Here is a 17,512-nt window from a genome sequence, read left to right as displayed (position 1 = left end):
TATATAATAGAAAAAATCGTTACAATAATCCCTCGCACATTCCGTACTCTCGAAAAAAATTCTGTGAAGAGAAAAGACCGCTGCTCGGGACGTGCTTTCAGGTACGAATGGAAACGGTATATTGGGTGAAATTCTTAACGGTATATTCTTATTCGGTAAAATGATCCCCGACGCGCGGATACCGCTGTTTCGTATAAGCATCATCGCATATTCGCGATCGCTTTCCCGAGACCGGGCAGGTCCTCGATTATCGACGGTTGACAGCTCGAGCGACTCGCGCAGGCGGCTCCTCTGCCAATCTCTCACCTCCGCTTTTAATAGTCGCGATTCAACAGTTTGTTGCGCGTCATGCCGGCCAATCGTAACCGCGCCCTCTCCTCGTCCCCCCCTTCGCGTTTATTATCCGGTCCGCTTATTTCGCGCAGCGAAAAATCGCGGGAGGAGGAGGAGAAGGTGGTGGCGGATAAGAACCTGGGAAGAACTCTCGCAATCTCTCGTCGATACGTCGCCGATATCGAAGGCATAACCCGAGTATGCGAGCTGATAAGCGGCCGATCGCCTCGATAAAGCGTATTGCGACGTGACTCGTGTATTAGAGAGCCAAGATGGAAAGTGAAAGCACACGGCCGAGCGGAATCTCTGGCATCGCGATTCGACTCTCGACTCTCGATTGAAAAAAATCAAATGTGTCTCGTCATTATTTCGTAATGGTTTTTTACGCTCCGGCGTGTTAGTTTCGTTATTTTTTATCTCTCGCCTAGATAAGATTCCTTCATTTATTTCCTTCCCTGATGTAACGACAGATAGGTGCAGCGTGCGTAATGCCTAAATAAATAAGTGCCGAGGCGACCTTCGGAAGCAAACAACATTTCCGGCGCGTTTCTCGTATCGATAGACGTTGCCTCTTATCGATAAGCGCTGCTCGACGACTACCACTACCAACTGGCAACTTCCTAGAAACCGCTTTAACGAGATTACGGAAGCCAGGAAAAGAGCATTGTGCTGCGCCGCTTCTGTTCTACTTGCACAACCGAGTTGTCGAACTTGGCGTAGCCGATATATCGGGGGAAATATTAGTTTTGCTTTCACGAATGAACGCTCGTTCCTCGTCGAGGAACGTGGGCGAAAGAGAGAGAGAGAGAGAGAAAGAGAGACGGGCGTCTGGCGAAAATGCAAATTGTCCTCTTCCTTTATCCTCCTTCGCAAAAAAAAAAATAAATAAAAAAAAATAAAAAAAATTCCTTTCTATTTTATTATTTATTTTGATCGGGGAGCCTCCTTCCCTTTCTCGATTTTACATTAAAAGAATCGCATTCGGCGGATATAGGTTAGTCGTTCCACGGGGAAAAAATAAATGGAGAAAAAAGGAAAAACGCGCGACGAAGGACGTCGTTCCCGTTTTCTCGCGGCACGTATAGCCACATGCCGCGTGGTGTCGTCCTAACCTCAAATAACACTTTTCCGCGGAATGCACGCGCGACGAGTACATCATTAGGAACGGGGGGGGGGAGGGGAGGAGCTCATGGACATAACATACTCGTGCGTTCTCGACAATTAAACATACACATATATATATATATTTTTGATTCTTATCAATGCTCGTCTAATTAACACGTTGACACATTTCCTCGCGAGTTGCGAAAAAGAATAATAAGCGAAAAAAATGCGAGAGAGAGAGAGAGAGAGAGAAGATACTCGGACAGCAAAATAATGGAGAGCGAGACTCACCGGTATTCAAGAAACGGGTGTTCGTGGTCACCACAGCGCTGTAGGTCTGCGGGGAATGCACGACGGACTGATTGAGGATAATTTGATGCTGATGCGACGAGGTGTGATGGGCCTGCTGTTGCTGCTGCGCGGGCGGCGGCGGCGGTTGTTGCTGCTGCTGCTGGGGATGGTGCTGTTGATGGTGGTGATGGGACAGGTGGTGGTGCTTGCTCCCCTTCGTCGGCATGCTCATCGCAGGCGTGGGCCTCCCTTGTGCGAACTGTCCTTAGAAGCCTGCCGTCTTATGCGGTTCGCACTCATAGGTACGCTATTTTCCCCCACGTGTTTTGCCGGGTCGTCACGACGGTGTCGGAATCGTACACGCGGGACACACGGCGTCTCTCTCGAGGTATATCGTGTATACGCGATCTCGCGTACACGTATCTATCTATCTGGAAGGGATCGCGACGTTCGTCGTCACGCGTTCGGATCGTGCGATCTACACGACTATCGGCGGAGAGGGAGGGGGGACGGGTGGGAGAGGGCCCGCGTGCTCGCGATCACCTCGCGTATGGCCTCGCTTCTCTCCTCGTCCTTCTCCCGCGTCCGCGGATCCTCTCGCGAATCTCTCGGAACGATCGCTCCCGCGAATCTCGAGTCCGGTCCCCGGGGGACACGATGACGATCTCCTCGATCTCGAGAGATCCTCGCCGCGTGCGACTACGCGCAATCGCTTCGGCCACGCGCGGCGAAAAAGCACGTCTATATATCGCGTCGTGTGCGTCCGATCGCAACCTGCCTGACAACGCAAACTCACGAGTGTCACGAATGTCCGACGAGAGCCCACGCGGGTTTGACCGCTCGCTCTTACCGCCGCGATCTTCGCAGAGATACTCCTCCGGGATATCCCGTAATTTGACTTTTCACGCCGTCGACAGCCCGAGATACTAGAAAACAAATCCCACTTCCTCGACGAGGCTCCCCGACAATTTACATCAATTTATATGTACCGCCGATCACCGCGTCGCACGAACGCACCGGTTCGATGAGAGCGGGACGTAAGTGCCCCGCGCGATCGATCGCGGACATGGAGACGCCCGAGCTCGAGCCGTTCCGGTATCCCATTGGTCGACGAACGCGCCAATTGGAGATCGACCATCGAGACTCTAGAAATCCCTAACTCGCCAGCCAATCGCGTTTGCTCGACTAGTTGCGCCTAGTTTTCAAATCCATCCACGGAGCGTTCGATTGACCAATCGATTTCTTTCATTGGTCGAGCAAACGACACGCTAATTTGAAACGAGCCGCTACAATATTGTAATTTTTTTTAGAATTTGCGGAAATTACATTAATAATGCGCGATATCGAATATAATATCGAAGCGAATAACGAATCGAATTTTGAATCAAATTTTTGCTCTATTGTAGCGAATGTTTTAAATTGAGTTCTCTTGTAAATATAATTGCTAACAATGTGTATACTTCAAACGCAATTTGAGTTACTCGAGATATTATTGTTTTCAAAAACTTTTTTTTTAAATCGTAATATTATAAATAGATATTTTTTTCATCCACGTATAGGTTAGGGTTGACGACGCAAAAATGTATCTGCGCGCACAATTTAGTTAAAAATTTTCTACGTCACTTTACGAAGTCGAATCGTACGGCGTATTAAAATACGCTAAAATAAATAACGAGTGAGAAAGAATTCTCTGCGTTTGAAATAGTCTAATTTCGCGAAATACATCATCTGACAAGCACGAGATTACATTTATTGCATATCTGCTGCATCTTTGACATATAACCTATACACTTTTTCCTCTACATTTGTACATTTTCATCGTTCAATTCATCAAAGATGAGTTCTCATGGAAAAGCAGAGACCGACAGGCTCCGAAAAAATCTGGAAGAACAATTGGATCGGCTTGTCCAACAGTTGGAGGATTTGGAAGATTGCAGGTTTTGTCTCACATCCTTTCATGAAATATAAATAAAATTCGCTTTGAGCGATTTTCGCACTTATATGTATATATTTTGTAAAATATAAATGATGTGACCGTTTCTTTTTTGAATAGAGTTACTCTCGACGAGACAGATTATCAGGAATCCAAGGAAGATACAATGGAACAGCTCCGCGAGTTTAACGAGAGTCTACAACGAATGATATCTGGAGATATGACGTTAGTTAATGAACTTGGAGCAATGCAATTAGTGCGTATTATGCGTTATCTAAACATATGTAATGTATTATATACATATGTATAATATACATATTCTATTTTTAACAGGCTACTCAAGCAGCTATCAGTGCAGCCTTCCAAACACCAGCTGTAATAAGAATGTTTGGTAGACGCGAGCCTGCCGGACTCAAGGAACGTCTCTCTCAAATCGACCGTGACATAAAATTAGGAAAGTTAAACAAAGAGGCCGCTGATCGCCAACGTGGAGAAATATTAAGCGCTTTGAGGCAACTTGGAGAAAAATTGGAACCTTCTGAATTACAGTTATTGGAGCGATTATCTTTAAATAACGTAGATACGACTAGATATGTACAAGTTACTGAAACAGCAAAAGAAGGTAAAATGGCTTTAGATGTAGTCGGCAAGGAAGTCAGAGCTACGCAAGATACTTGAACTGTACAACAGAGCCATGTAACTGCTATTATAATTCGCCATATTATTTTTAATTTGTCACTACTACACTATTTAAAGCATTTTTAGTCATAATGTATATCTAATATAATTTTTTTATATTTAAATTCCTTATTTTGTTCTCTTTTGCTCCAAGTTGTTGTGTACTTTGTACAATTATATTACTTGATATAATCACATTCAAAGCGTTTCCACTGTTCTGAGTTAAAATATCTACATGTGCAAAAATACATGTATATTTATGAAATGAACTGCTTCAAATTATTTATGAATTTTGTTTTAATACAATAATAATATTGTGATTCTTATTAAAAGAAAAGACTCTTTATACATACAAAATCTTTATGAAATATACATGTATATGCATATATGCACATGCATACATAACTCAAAAATTTTTTGCAGTTTTTAAAAAGATATGAATTATTTTATATTGCTTATGCAAGCAATTTTATATTGCTTATATTATATTACTGTGATGATTTAATGCAATATTTGTAACAAATTAAATTTTATAGTGTATAACATTAGATATGCAACATATATATGTAAACGCGTCTTATGTATTGTTCTGAGAATTGTTCTGTTGTACAAATTATATAAAATAAATATATTGATGTTTCTATACGACTTTTCTATATATCACTTTGTTCTAAAAACATTGTATTTCAATCTGAGAAAACTAAAATGAAAATTATAAACAGATAATATAAGTTACTGATAACAAATGAAAAATATACACATCTTGTTTTATATTGACGCGCGTACATTTAGTTAAAATGTATAAACTTGCTCATTATTGCATATGGAACAGAAACTTTATGCATTAAAAAAAAATGATAGATCAGATAATTTAAAACGTATCTCTTATATCTTATGAATCATTTTTGCACATATGGTATTAGAATTACAACTATTTTTTTTCTCAACTTTTTTCTCTTCTTTCTTTCTTTCTATAATGATTATATCAATGATGAACATTGGACCAGTAAGAGTCATGAATCTCATTTTGCACAAATATTAATGTATAAAACTATGATTATTTAAAAATTATTCTATTATGTTCTTCTTGATACAATTAAAAATATTCTTTAAAATTTACTTGCGTATACACATAACATTTCTTCCACCTATAGGAAGTTTGCAAAGGCATATTGAACGAGTGTCAAGAATATATTAATGTGCTTCTACAAACTATTGTTTTATATATGTATGTATACATACAGTTTATACCAAGTGCACTTTTATTCATATGCAGTGTTTATACAACTATACTATTTATTTTTAAAATTTTAGGAAATTTACTTATAATTTATTCATAAATTCTTTTTAAATTGTACTTGTAACATGAAAAGTTTTAATAAATAATAACAATCGGGAAATAATATTTTTATTCATTTTTATCTCTAATAATCGAGATATAAATAGAGATATTCTGTATATATGCATTCATACATATATTATATACAATAATAGTTGCAAGAAAACATTCAAACAGACAACAAGAGGGAGATAAGTGCGTTCTCATACTCTATAAAAAGTATTTATACCTTCACATGTATAAAATGAATTTCTCAACTTGTTTATCTGTTTTTCTTTTGCTTTCTTATATTATTGTACTCGCACATTCATCACGTAAATTAACGTTTACGTCTGCATACTCTTTTATGTTCACGTTGCCAATGAACTTGTTGACAATCTGTGCTACAGTATGCGGTATTCCAACAACAATGATATATAGCTTCTGCCTCGCAATTGTAACACTAAAATAAATGATGTGCGTTTAATAAAACATGGTACATCTCAAGCGAGATTTCTCAAAAGAACGAAAGAAAATTACCCATTGTTTCTTTTTGATATCAGACACAAGTTGTAAATGCCTATCGGTCAACTGTCGCACTTCTAGCGCGTGCTCTGCTTGTAATCTTTCCAGTTCTCTACATTTTTCAGTTTCTAATTCGCGGCGTAATTTTTCTAACGCCGTTGTCGTCGGTTGTTCTGAAGTTCTACGTTCCCTCTTGATCTGTAAATTTAAAGTTGTTAAAAAAATAATCGGATATGTCATAACGCATGTGAATGAGAATTAGACACTTGGGTAAAAATTTACCTTGGGAAGCCCATCCGTTTGAATTTGTTCCGTTTGAACGAGAACGCATTTCGATCTCGGTTCTTGACAACTAGACGTGACCATGTCTTCTTGCGAGCCCTCTTTCTTCAACCCTTGTGGGCATGTGCTCGTTATCTCTCTAGGAGGTTCGTCTTCTGCTATTGGCAAACAAGGCACCTGTCTTTCTTCGTTCTCGCCATTAGTTTCCGAAGTATCTTCTTTATTATCCGACTCATCGTTTGTAGTCTCGGTATTGCCATCCGAGCTTAGACGTTCGACTCTTACTCTCAAGTCCTTAATTAATTGCTTTGGCAAATTACAATTATGCGATGTATTCCTCGAACTCGACGATTCTAATTTTTGTATCTTTGCTGGTATTAAATCCTCTGTAATATTCAAGTCTTCCTTGTTTCTTCCTAATTTTTGTAACAAGTTTTGATGATGCTTTAGCTCATCGAAAGCTCTATTCCAAGCTGTTGATTTTTTTACCTATAGAAATAATGCTTTTGATTAGACGAGAAAAAAATATTTCCATTTTAATAATGAGATCAAATAAAAAAGATTTGTTGCATACTTTTAACTGTATATGCTATACATACATCTTTATTTTTTTCACATTCCTACTTCCAAAAATAAATGTGACAATTTTTTAATTTCTTATAAAGATTTATATTAACGGTAAACTGAGAGAGCCCATGTTTTTACAATAATACAAAGATAAAAAATTAAGGAGATTTGCATTTACCTGTAAACTTTGTAATGTGGTAGAGATTGGCCGAATAAAGACTTTTTCAATATTGGCTCTCATGTGATGACCTCCGAAAAAGCGCACATCATACACATTGCCGTTAACTTGCATAACTTTTGCGGGCCAATACGGGTATCCCTTTTGTTTCGCATAAACCAATTGATGAGGTGGATTACACGGTATACAGAACCACATCTTTTCGGACTTTTCGTTCGATATACGATAACAATCCGCGCAACGACGAATTTCTTGAAGATCGTAACAGCAGTCTTGATACATAATACGGCCCATTTCTCCTATTACGCTGTGAGCTGCCAGAGCAACAATATGATACAAGATATATACGAGATGCTTCCGAAAAAAAATTCACATTAAGTTTATCTCCTACCTCCGTGATATATTATGATGTTATGCAAAATATTGTGCGCGTCAGTTTCGAATTCAGCAAGATTTTTATACTCATTTTTGCTCGTCTTTGCGTCCATTATCGCCAAATCCATGTGATGTTTTATTAGAATTCCTGGTCGCCACGCATCTTCGCCCTCGCTTATCCAGGTTGGTCCGGAGAAACCATTGGCAGGCGTAACAATCGGACCATTGTTGAAGACGATAGTACGGTTTGTGATTTCTGGCGGTAATTTAGCTTTCAAATGACCACACGTAAAGCCAAGAATGTGATTGAGATCGTTTTTATCAGGATACATATCACTGTTTATTTTCTACAACAGCAGAATTGTTTTTACTTTCAATAATTATATCAATCGGCAGAAAAACGCATCGGACAAACAGTGCAAGTCTTACCTCGCAAAAATTACAAATTTTTAACTTTGCATTGCTGGATACATGGCATTCCGGATGATAGACTCGGTGACACTGCTCGCAGCATTCGACCGCACCTGCTCGCTGGCACTTACAACAGTACCAATCGTGGCTATCATTTTCCACTGTACTTGTCACAGGAGGGAATCTATAACTCTCCTGCTCGATACCGTTTTTTGTAGGCACTTTTTTCAACAAAACAAGATTATCTTCGACCGCCTTATTGAGTTCATCCTGAGCCTCTTGTTCTGTAAAGCCGTAAACTCGAGCCAAATGCCGTACCATACGGTCATTACTAGGTAAGCTTCTTTGATGTACCGTGGTTTTAATTGTGTCCCAGATCCGCTGAGTCATAGACGAATCGCTTTTGCGACGTACGGACATGACGAACTACAACAGAAAATAATGTATACCATTTATTAGTATAATGTATATACTGTGTTCATTTCATAAATTTCAAAATATTCTCGCTACATCTCAAAATATTCACACATTATCTATATAAAAAATAAAATTCTTGATCAACATATTGTTTTACACATAATATCATATCTGAAAAATTAATTTAGCTAAAAAAAAGTTGTAGAAATATCTGAAAATAATTTAAAAATCCAAAATAAAATTCGAATAAATTATCAAATAAATATATAATTAATTTCAGATCAAGTTTGATCAAATATATTAAAATAAAAATTTTCATTAATGATATTATTCTTATTACATTCCTATTTATATTGTGTACTGTATAATTTTTTATTTTACCAATTTTGTTAATTTAAATAAAATAAATAATATCGAAAATTCAAATGTGTTTTAACAACATGAATCACTGAACCATCACAGCCGTTAAATTGATAAATATTCTGTACCCTCATACTGTATCAATACAGTACGCTTCAATCTAAACTACTCAGGTATGCTAAAACTGGGTACCCACATATGTAGAGAGTACCCATATTATACTTACAATAAATGCATATTCAGTCATCTTTATTCAGTCTATTTCTATCGACCTTAAGATGCGGCAGTGAGTTTCAGTAATAATATAATTTTTAGTGAATAAAGAGAGAGAAAGATATTCTTCATCAGAGAGAATTCACTACCGCAATATGCATCCTACTGTTTTAGCAGCAACAGGATATACATTATTATTGTCTAGTTTTATTACGCTTATATTTTTGCTACGAAAAAGATGCGGCAAGAAGAATAAATCACCCTTCTACATTTTATCAACTTCCGATGTCTTCAGTGCTATATTAACAGCTATTATGCTACTCGTGAATCGCATCGAGGCTGGAGTAAAATTGAGTTATAATTGGCAGAACAGTACATTGGACGACATGCCCAACCGCACATGGACAATCGAACAGGAAGAGAGCTATCAGTTTCCATTCTTACAGATTCGACACTTACGCGAAGCTGATCTCAATGTAACTTTAACATGCGATATGAAAGATACACTTATGCAGTACGGGATATTACTTGCTGCATTGACAAATGCATTTGTATCCTTACTGACTCTTACTCTACAGTGCAATCTCACTGCAGCATGCATCAAAGAAAGATGCGTCGACATAATGAAGTCATTAGAGAATGATATTCAGCTCAAGTCGAAAGGTGTTAAAGTTACACATCGGGAAAGAAAAATACCTGAAGACGGACAAGAATCAGCGCTTCAACAAGACGATATTGGAAAGAACGAGAGCAACTGTCTACAAAGAATACAAAGAATCATGAAGAGCTCTAAATTTCGAATCACATCAAAGGGAGACAAGCCAGTCAAGTTCTTCGTTACGAGTCATTGGCTCGTACCGTTCCTCGTTGTAACTATTTTAAACTTTGCCGAATACGACGACATGAATACTATTCGACATACAGACACCGAGTGCGTATTCGACAGTAATTTTCCAATGAATGATTTTTATATATTCTCAGATGTTGAAGATAATTTAAACATTATCGACTCTATGTACAAGTCTACGACACCGCTGAGAAATAAATATTTCGTTAACGAGAAATTATCGAGCAAAATAAAGCCAAGCAATGCGGAAATAGACAAGATAATCCTTAAAGTTCAGAAAATTGTTAACAGCGCGTTAAATTATGAAGGCAATTCTTCAGAAAATACAAGAAATACACATTTTCTCGCGACTTCCGAATCACAAAGCATGACGGATTACGTGATAGAAAATAATATAATAAACTACATCAAAAATAATATAAATATTGGTAACGTCACCGGAAGATTAAATGATACATTAACAGGACAAAATGTGAGTATCCATGATGCATCTTCAAATAATACAAACAATAGTATAGACTTCAATCAAGATCTGCAAGCATCGTTCCATGATCTGTTGAAGAATGCGTCGGAAGAATCAGATGCAGCTACATTTGGGAACTCGAGCGATGTATATAACATTTCGGATGACAGCTATGGAAAGGATGCGCAAATGTATCCTGCAAATACAGAAGAGAATCAGAAGACGAGTCAGAAGACTGCCAACATTGCCATCGTGCAAAATAAAACGTCATTTTCTAATAATCAAATATATAACAACATAATAAAACGTATTCAAGTTGCAATAAAAAATCGTACGACAAATCGATACGATCACACAAAGCAATCAAAATGGAGCAATTTGAAGAACTACGTTGTCAAGAGAGAGCCGAATTCGATGAAGAATCTATTTTTTAGTAAAAATGATGATTTTAATCATTACATCGATACAGAAATGAAAAATGGTACACGACACATGATCAATGAATGCCTGATTTCAACCAAGTTCTTACAATTGTATCTGTTTGTGTTATTCTTTGTGATATATTTCCTGTCAATTCTGTTATCTTGTACTTTGCAAATGCGAGGAAAGCACGTGTGTAAAAGTACACGAGCGATATTAAGAGCAAAAACTGACCTTGTATCCATTCTGCTTCGCAACTCAAACAAGGATAATAATATAAATATTATCAATGTATTACCACGGGTATCCACGGACGATAAAAGAAATCATTCAATGGAAGAATCCAATATGTCACAGGAAGCAAGGAACAATCATGGTAGCAGATCAAATATAGAGGTAATAGAAGAGGACTGCAAAAGTGACAGGGAAATAAAAGATGAGAATCTGTTTTTAGAGTTAGATTGCATGGTAAGAATATTTAATACCATCAAATTATCTTTCATTCTATGCATAATTCTCTGGACACCAATGCTCTTAGGAATTCTACTGAGAGTATTCTCATGTATCCATGCACCTCAATGGTTAATCGATACAACATTTCTAAGCGCAATTTCCTTCGGTATCATAAGAAACATCCTCAATATGTATATAATAAAAATTCATGAGATCTGTAAGGATGCTAAAACAAGAGACAACAAGATACATCCAGTTAAATAAATGCATGCTCCCATGAATACATACAGCTCCCTTATTCAATATATTCAATTATTAATAAAATAAACAATAATAATAATAATAGTAATCGTGATTAATAGTGGATTATATATTCATAAGTTTTCGTAAACACGGTGCTTTTGGTGTCTCTCGAACCAATGGGGGAGAGAAAAAACCCCGTGCTTTTATCACAAAATATCTCTACATTCGCAATTAGATAAACGCATTTTGCATTTACATATAAAAGGAAAAATCATGATGCATCAATATGAATATTTTGCGTTCACTTTAGTAAATAACTATCGGCATTCTGAAAATGCGTGTTCTGAAAATTCCGTTAGACGAAAATGAATATTAATTCGTAGGTATACGTTCGCTTACTTTGCACTTATCGCTTATCGCGAGTAAAAGTTTCACATTCGTTGTACAACGGACAATAGTAGACGATCGTGGGGAGAGTGTTCGTGGAAGGTGTATCCGCGGCTTCGGGAATATCGTGCTCGATATCGATGTCGGTCGAGCCTCTGCTTCGCGGAAACGGGCTCTCGTGAAATTTCTTTTGATCTCCGCCGACACTCGCGGGAATAACGATGTAACGCGATACAGTGAATTAACGTCAAAGACGCGAACACTCTGCGCACGTCACGGACTCGACGACTTAACCTAACCCCAGCGATGCGCGCGCAACTTATGTAATTGCATATCGACATCCGAAGTGCCGCGCGACGTTTGCACTTTTGATTTAAATTTAAGGCGCACACCGTGCTTCGATAATTGAACGATTTGGAGAATAGATAGATATTTATCTAGAGCTTTTGTTAAAATTATCAATCAAAGACCAGACTTGTTTCACCTTGAGAAATTTGATATATCTTTATATGTATATGTATAACTGATTTTTGACAATTTTAGCAATATTGTGCTTCTGACCAGATAAAAGATGTATGATTGACAATTATTATTATATAAAAAATTTCTGACGAATCTTAGCAACTGTGTCTGATAAAATGATGTGTAATCGAGAGTTATTATTATTGCTGTAGAAAAGATATAATTAAACGGATATTCTTGTAGTAATGTATCGTGGAATAAATAGCGTGGAGAGGAAAAAAGGATTCGTTATTTAATATTTTCACCGAAAAGCAAGCCTTACTCAGGCGAATCCTTCGCGAACACAATAAAATACAAAATAGGAAAAACCAAGTATATACATAGTTAGTCAATCATCTGTGAATATCTAGCTCTCTCGATTTTAGTCGATTAAGCGATGAATCTAACATGCTCGCGCTAACGAAGCTCTACAATCTGTTCTAAATTACGACGCAAATCCCTACCGTCATCCCACGGTATGACTTTCGCCTTCGTCGAGGCGTCACGGGGCAATTTGCTCAGCGTCTCGATGAGCGCGTAACGTTTGCGCGGACACGCCAGGTCGGTCTGGGAGAGACGCAAGATCGGGCAGAGATCGTTCTTGCCGTCACCGACGTAGACGATTCTCTCGTAGCGTTTGCCCTGCTCGCGTCTCTCGTTGATATAGTCCATCAGTATCTGTCCTTTGCAGAGGTTGACAGTGCTCAGCTGACACGTGTGCTGGGTGTGATACATGTCGACCCTCATTCTGCCGTCGTCGTCGTATCGGGCTGGATTCGTGAAGATTCGCGACACAACGTGCTCGAGCTTCCTGCTCCTCAGCCAACGGTCGATGAATATGCTGTTGGAGTCGCTGATGATGATGATCTCGTGGCCGTTGGCGTGCAAAGCGACGAGGAGCGCCTCCATCCCCGGGACCGCGGGAATACGAGATCCTCGCCGGGCATCGATGGCATTCTCGTGCAGAAGCTCCAAGATCCTGCTCATGTACGCGATCCAGCCGCTGGACTTATACAGGCCCTTCACGTTCTCGGGTATCCTCTCGTCTGGCAGCAACTTTCGCGCCACCACGTCGGTGTTGTCGTCGCATATGGTGTGATCGAAATCGAACGCTGCTAGCACGCCGCGATGCATCTACATTGAAACGCAATATTATCACAATTGTATACGCTACGTCGTAGAATCTACGCCAAGACGAATTCGATATACCTTGCGACATCAGCATAATTTTAGTTAAACTGTCGCATTTTCAAGGTATTCGTAATTCTCGCTATACACAATAGCTCGCATGTACATTTCTCTATACAGGGTGTATCTTAAAAAGCTCCCACTAAGCAAATAGCGTTATTCCTGATTAAAAACCGAGTCGAAAAGTCCTGAACCATTTTTTTTTCCAAGATTCACCAAATAATTAATCAGATTTAAATATTAAAAAGATTTCTGAAAAGATGAATTGTTTAAAAATTAACACAAAACAGTTTATTTTTTTGCTTATCCAAATCTTCATATGTTGATAACGAGGAAGTTTGTCTTTTTATTGGCGCGACTTTACTCATTAATTACTGCTTTATTAAGCATTATGGAAAAAAATGATTCAAGACTTTTCGACTCGGTTTTTAATCAGGAATAACGCTATTTGCTTAGTGGAAGCTTTTTAAGATACACCCTGTATATATAGACCCTCTTCCTGGCGTATCATCAATTTGAAAAGAGAAAATTTTTGAATATTTGCTGACCATGTATACTTGCAACTAGCTCGATTATTTTTTCGAAAAGCCTAATTATGCAATCTAATGCATCGTTAAAATATATAATTATAACATAAAGAATACTCACTGCTCGTTATGTATGATATAGAAGACTCGAGTGCAAATTTATTTCTTCTGTTTGATGCTATTGTATCAAAATTATTACATATTGATTTCTTCTTATTTAAGTTATGGAATGTATCGATAAACTTTGTACAATTGGGCTGTTTACTTGATTCGTTTGATTGCTGCTACTTATCAATGAGCCATTATATTCAGAGCAACACTAAACATACTTCTTCTTTCTATTCCTTCCAATTTGTTTATGACTTGGAAATCACTTTCTCCTTTATTTTATGTTTCCTTCTTTTTCACCGCCTTGTCGTCTTGCTCTCGGAGGGGAAATTCTCAGCGAAATTCGTCTCGGATGGATCCCGAAGAGCCGACTGTATGCATGTACCTACTGATAGACAATGTTATTGAGCGGAGCGCTTTTATAGACGAGCGGACCAAGGATAAATAAACAACGAGAAACAAACAACGGGATTGTTGCGAATTTATATTTTGATCCCGAAATAATCGTCGCGATTGCGTTGAAATATACCTCTTGGCCAACAATCAACATTTCCTCGATTATTGTTGCGCTTCTAATCTTCTCTTTTTCGCGGAGGCCGCGTTTTTTGGCACGCGATGGAGAACTCTCTCGAGTTCAAAAAACGTCAAAATGCTGACGAGAGAGAGAGAAGGCGAAAAAATTCACTACACAATACTTTGCAATCCCACGTATTTTTTTCAGCGTCTCCCTCACTTGACACCTCTCCCATGATTCGTAAACAAGATCAGGTTAGGTCAGGTAAACATTCGAACTGCGCACGCGTGACAACCGGCTTACCGCTGATATCCTGATCCTGAATGATCCTCGATATTTCTTCGACTTCTTTCAAACGCAGAATACTTTTGCTTCCTATATATACGAGATAATCTCATCGCGTTAACAATGTCAAAGTACGGATGTCTGAGACCAGCTGGTATGTCCGATGACGACGATGACGACGATGATGATTATTTTTTCGAGAAGGTACGATTCATGTAGATATCATTTTTATTAAACTATGATAGGGTATTTCTCTCACTTCATTCTTTCGCTAGGAGGACATCAAAGAGCGTAATTATTCTTCAAGAGAGGATTCGTGGAAGACGGAAAGTGACCTTGATGATGTACGTGTTAACGAAGAGTGTGTTCATGAAGATTATGCGATGAAAGCATGTATAAAGGGAGACTTGGAAGCGATACAGAATCATTTTCAAAGTAAATATTATCACATCACTTATAATATACTTTCTTTACACTTTAAACTTTAATCATTGATTATATGGGAAATAAAACTTTTTTTTTATCAAATTTAATTATTGAATAAAGTTTACTATATCAAATATATGTATATGTATGTCTTTAGATGTAGCATATGATATTAATAAATTTCTGTATACCGGATGGACTTTATTGTTGTATGCTGCTTCATCGGTGCAACCAGAGATAATAAGATATCTGCTGACACTTGATGCAGATCCAAATAAGAGTAAAGGTATGCATTGATAGTTTTGTATCATTTATTTTTTCAAGTTTTGTATAAACTTCCTATAATTATCAAATTCTACAGAGGGATTTACACCTCTTATGGCACTGTGTTCTTCTACAAAAGGAACACCTGAAAGATTTCTGGAATGTCTTGTATTATTAATTCAAGCAAAAGCTGATGTAAATCTTACAAGTAAACGGAGGTAAAATTGGAAGATACAGTTAATCAATATAAGAAAACTAATTTATACTATTTTGAAATTACTGTATTATTATTATTTATAGTTATATTAATTTTAATTAATTAATTAATTAATTACTTTATATTAAATAATTAAACAGATTTAATAATTATTATTTAATTATTAATTAATTAATTAATTTCACAGAGAAACAGCTCTAATGTATGCTTGTATGTCGCAAAATGTAGAGTTTGTCACCGAACTTATAAAACATATAAACGACATCAATGTTTGTGACAGTGATGGAAAAGCTGTAAGAGAGTTTTTCTCAATCAATCAATTATCAAAATACTTTTTCTGTAAATTGTCGATTCTGTTATAGGCATTGAGCTATGCTGCTACAGCTAATAAGCCTGATATTGTCAAAATTCTTTTGGAGCACAATGCAGATACTTCATTGTTAGATAAAAATTATTTAACTGCCAAAGACATCGCGGATAAAAAAGGATTTACAGAAGTAATCATGACATCTTTGCTTCATTGCTAACTAAAATAATTAAATTGTTTCTTTTCTGTTTATTTTATTTTTTTTTTAGATATCTGCTCTGTTGGCTCAGGACGAAGAAGAGAAACCAATTGTTTGTGAAGTGTTTGACAGAAAAACTTGGAAAGATTTATTTTCAGATTTGTATCCTAGAGGACAAGAAGTTTTAGACGATTATGTATCCAGTATGCTATCTGGAATGAATTTGGGAAATTATAAGATTTTGTTTCGAGGAATGAATCTTAAAACTTTTTTGCAATTGACAGAAGATGATATTTACCACCTAGGAATCGATATCACTGTCCATAGAGAACAATTTTTAGAAGATTTGGAAAAATTTCATCTTAAAAGATGGAATCTGAGAAGTCTTGGCAGTACAAACAACTTGAACCCGTACGTTTTATATTCTCATAACATTTTGATTAAAATATGCAAAATAATTATATATAAATATATATATAGTTGCAGTATTTATGATAATATAATATTATTGGCAAATGCAAAGGAGAAGATTGCTGTAATAGGTGCTAGTTTTCAATATATAAAAAATAACTTGATAAAAGCTGCAAGTGAAAATATTTATCTTTCTCCTTTAGAAGTATTAAAATATGAGGAAGAACTAAAAGAAACGCAAAAGAATTTGAAAAATTTAAAAAATGAAATAATTTGCTTTAAGAAACTAGCACAAAAGGTATAATGTATAAAGTTAATATAAATATTATAAAATTCTATCATTATTTAGCCTATTTATATTTTTATCTATATTGTAGATTGATAAAGAAGACGATATCGGTGTACCAGCAATTTATATTAGTTCCAAGAAAAATAAATCGAAAATAATTTGGAATAACAATTGGATTATATCATTAAGCATTACATTAATAGGGTTGTATTTATGTAAAACAACACATGTTAAAAGATTATGGAATATCTATAACATAAAAATGTAATTTTTTCAATATATCTTCTATGTTTTTACTGAACAAATTTCATACTTTTGAACATTATATTGTTGCATAGCACAAATAAGCTTATATTACATGTATAACGTACATAATAAATATTAAAAATTTATTTTATGTAGTTTATATTGACTTAAAAAATATTTCTTTATACAAAAAAAGATTATATATATATATATATATATATATATATATATA

At 36.7% G+C, this 17,512-nt stretch overlaps 5 protein-coding genes across 5 annotated transcripts in view; 2 read left to right on the top strand and 3 right to left on the bottom strand.

Annotated features, from left to right (window-relative positions):
• LOC105248104 (eukaryotic translation initiation factor 4 gamma 3) overlaps nt 1–2,675 on the bottom strand; it is a 37,727-nt gene extending 35,052 nt beyond the window's left edge. Inside the window, exon 1 of the mRNA XM_011252706.3 lies at nt 1,729–2,675. Coding sequence (XP_011251008.1) covers nt 1,729–1,960 — 232 coding nt within the window. The 5' untranslated portion in view covers nt 1,961–2,675. The remainder of the gene's footprint in view (nt 1–1,728) is intronic.
• Nucleotides 2,676–3,265: 590 nt separating this feature from the next.
• On the top strand, nt 3,266–4,623 carry LOC105248103 (protein LZIC). The gene is made up of 3 exons (XM_011252698.3): nt 3,266–3,665; nt 3,782–3,917; nt 3,995–4,623. Exons 1-3 carry the CDS (start codon nt 3,565–3,567, stop codon nt 4,337–4,339), a joined length of 582 nt encoding a protein of 193 aa, XP_011251000.1. The 5' UTR covers nt 3,266–3,564; the 3' UTR covers nt 4,340–4,623.
• Nucleotides 4,624–5,807: 1,184 nt separating this feature from the next.
• Nucleotides 5,808–12,850, bottom strand: LOC105248100 (zinc finger MYND domain-containing protein 11). Its single transcript, XM_011252692.2, has 7 exons — nt 12,764–12,850; nt 8,014–8,421; nt 7,601–7,931; nt 7,210–7,523; nt 6,465–6,953; nt 6,198–6,380; nt 5,808–6,120 (listed from the first exon to the last, which is right to left on the bottom strand). The coding sequence occupies exons 1-7, from the start codon at nt 12,767–12,769 to the stop codon at nt 5,998–6,000; spliced, it is 1,854 nt and encodes a 617-aa protein (XP_011250994.1). The 5' UTR covers nt 12,770–12,850; the 3' UTR covers nt 5,808–5,997.
• LOC105248101 (pyridoxal phosphate phosphatase PHOSPHO2) lies at nt 11,216–14,830 on the bottom strand. The gene is made up of 3 exons (XM_011252696.3): nt 14,652–14,830; nt 14,136–14,510; nt 11,216–13,433 (listed from the first exon to the last, which is right to left on the bottom strand). The coding sequence occupies exon 3, from the start codon at nt 13,431–13,433 to the stop codon at nt 12,717–12,719; it is 717 nt and encodes a 238-aa protein (XP_011250998.2). The 5' UTR covers nt 14,136–14,510; nt 14,652–14,830; the 3' UTR covers nt 11,216–12,716.
• Nucleotides 14,831–14,935: 105 nt separating this feature from the next.
• LOC105248102 (ankyrin repeat, SAM and basic leucine zipper domain-containing protein 1-like) lies at nt 14,936–17,388 on the top strand. The gene is made up of 9 exons (XM_011252697.3): nt 14,936–15,125; nt 15,197–15,356; nt 15,505–15,633; nt 15,709–15,829; nt 16,016–16,121; nt 16,191–16,325; nt 16,405–16,745; nt 16,815–17,043; nt 17,123–17,388. The coding sequence occupies exons 1-9, from the start codon at nt 15,045–15,047 to the stop codon at nt 17,300–17,302; spliced, it is 1,482 nt and encodes a 493-aa protein (XP_011250999.1). The 5' UTR covers nt 14,936–15,044; the 3' UTR covers nt 17,303–17,388.
• The last annotated feature ends 124 nt before the right edge of the window (nt 17,389–17,512 follow it).

This window comes from Camponotus floridanus, unplaced genomic scaffold (genome assembly GCF_003227725.1).
Source record: "Camponotus floridanus strain SB8 unplaced genomic scaffold, Cflo_v7.5 scaffold138, whole genome shotgun sequence".
In the NCBI taxonomy this organism is placed as follows: domain Eukaryota; kingdom Metazoa; phylum Arthropoda; class Insecta; order Hymenoptera; family Formicidae; genus Camponotus; species Camponotus floridanus.
This window is presented reverse-complemented; position numbering and strand designations above follow the sequence as displayed.

Coding starts and splice junctions, on each gene's coding strand:
- LOC105248103 (XM_011252698.3), top strand. CDS start 3,565: ATGAGTTCTCATGGAAAAGCAGAGACCGACAGGCTCCGAAAAAATCTG. Junction 3,666..3,781: donor GAGGATTTGGAAGATTGCAG/GTTTTGTCTCAC, acceptor TTTTTTGAATAG/AGTTACTCTCGACGAGACAG. Junction 3,918..3,994: donor AACTTGGAGCAATGCAATTA/GTGCGTATTATG, acceptor TATTTTTAACAG/GCTACTCAAGCAGCTATCAG.
- LOC105248100 (XM_011252692.2), bottom strand. Junction 7,524..7,600: donor CATCATAATATATCACGGAG/GTAGGAGATAAA, acceptor TTGCTCTGGCAG/CTCACAGCGTAATAGGAGAA. Junction 6,381..6,464: donor AAACGGATGGGCTTCCCAAG/GTAAATTTTTAC, acceptor TTAAATTTACAG/ATCAAGAGGGAACGTAGAAC.
- LOC105248101 (XM_011252696.3), bottom strand. CDS start 13,433: ATGCATCGCGGCGTGCTAGCAGCGTTCGATTTCGATCACACCATATGC.
- LOC105248102 (XM_011252697.3), top strand. CDS start 15,045: ATGTCAAAGTACGGATGTCTGAGACCAGCTGGTATGTCCGATGACGAC. Junction 15,126..15,196: donor ATGATTATTTTTTCGAGAAG/GTACGATTCATG, acceptor TTCTTTCGCTAG/GAGGACATCAAAGAGCGTAA. Junction 16,122..16,190: donor GTGACAGTGATGGAAAAGCT/GTAAGAGAGTTT, acceptor ATTCTGTTATAG/GCATTGAGCTATGCTGCTAC.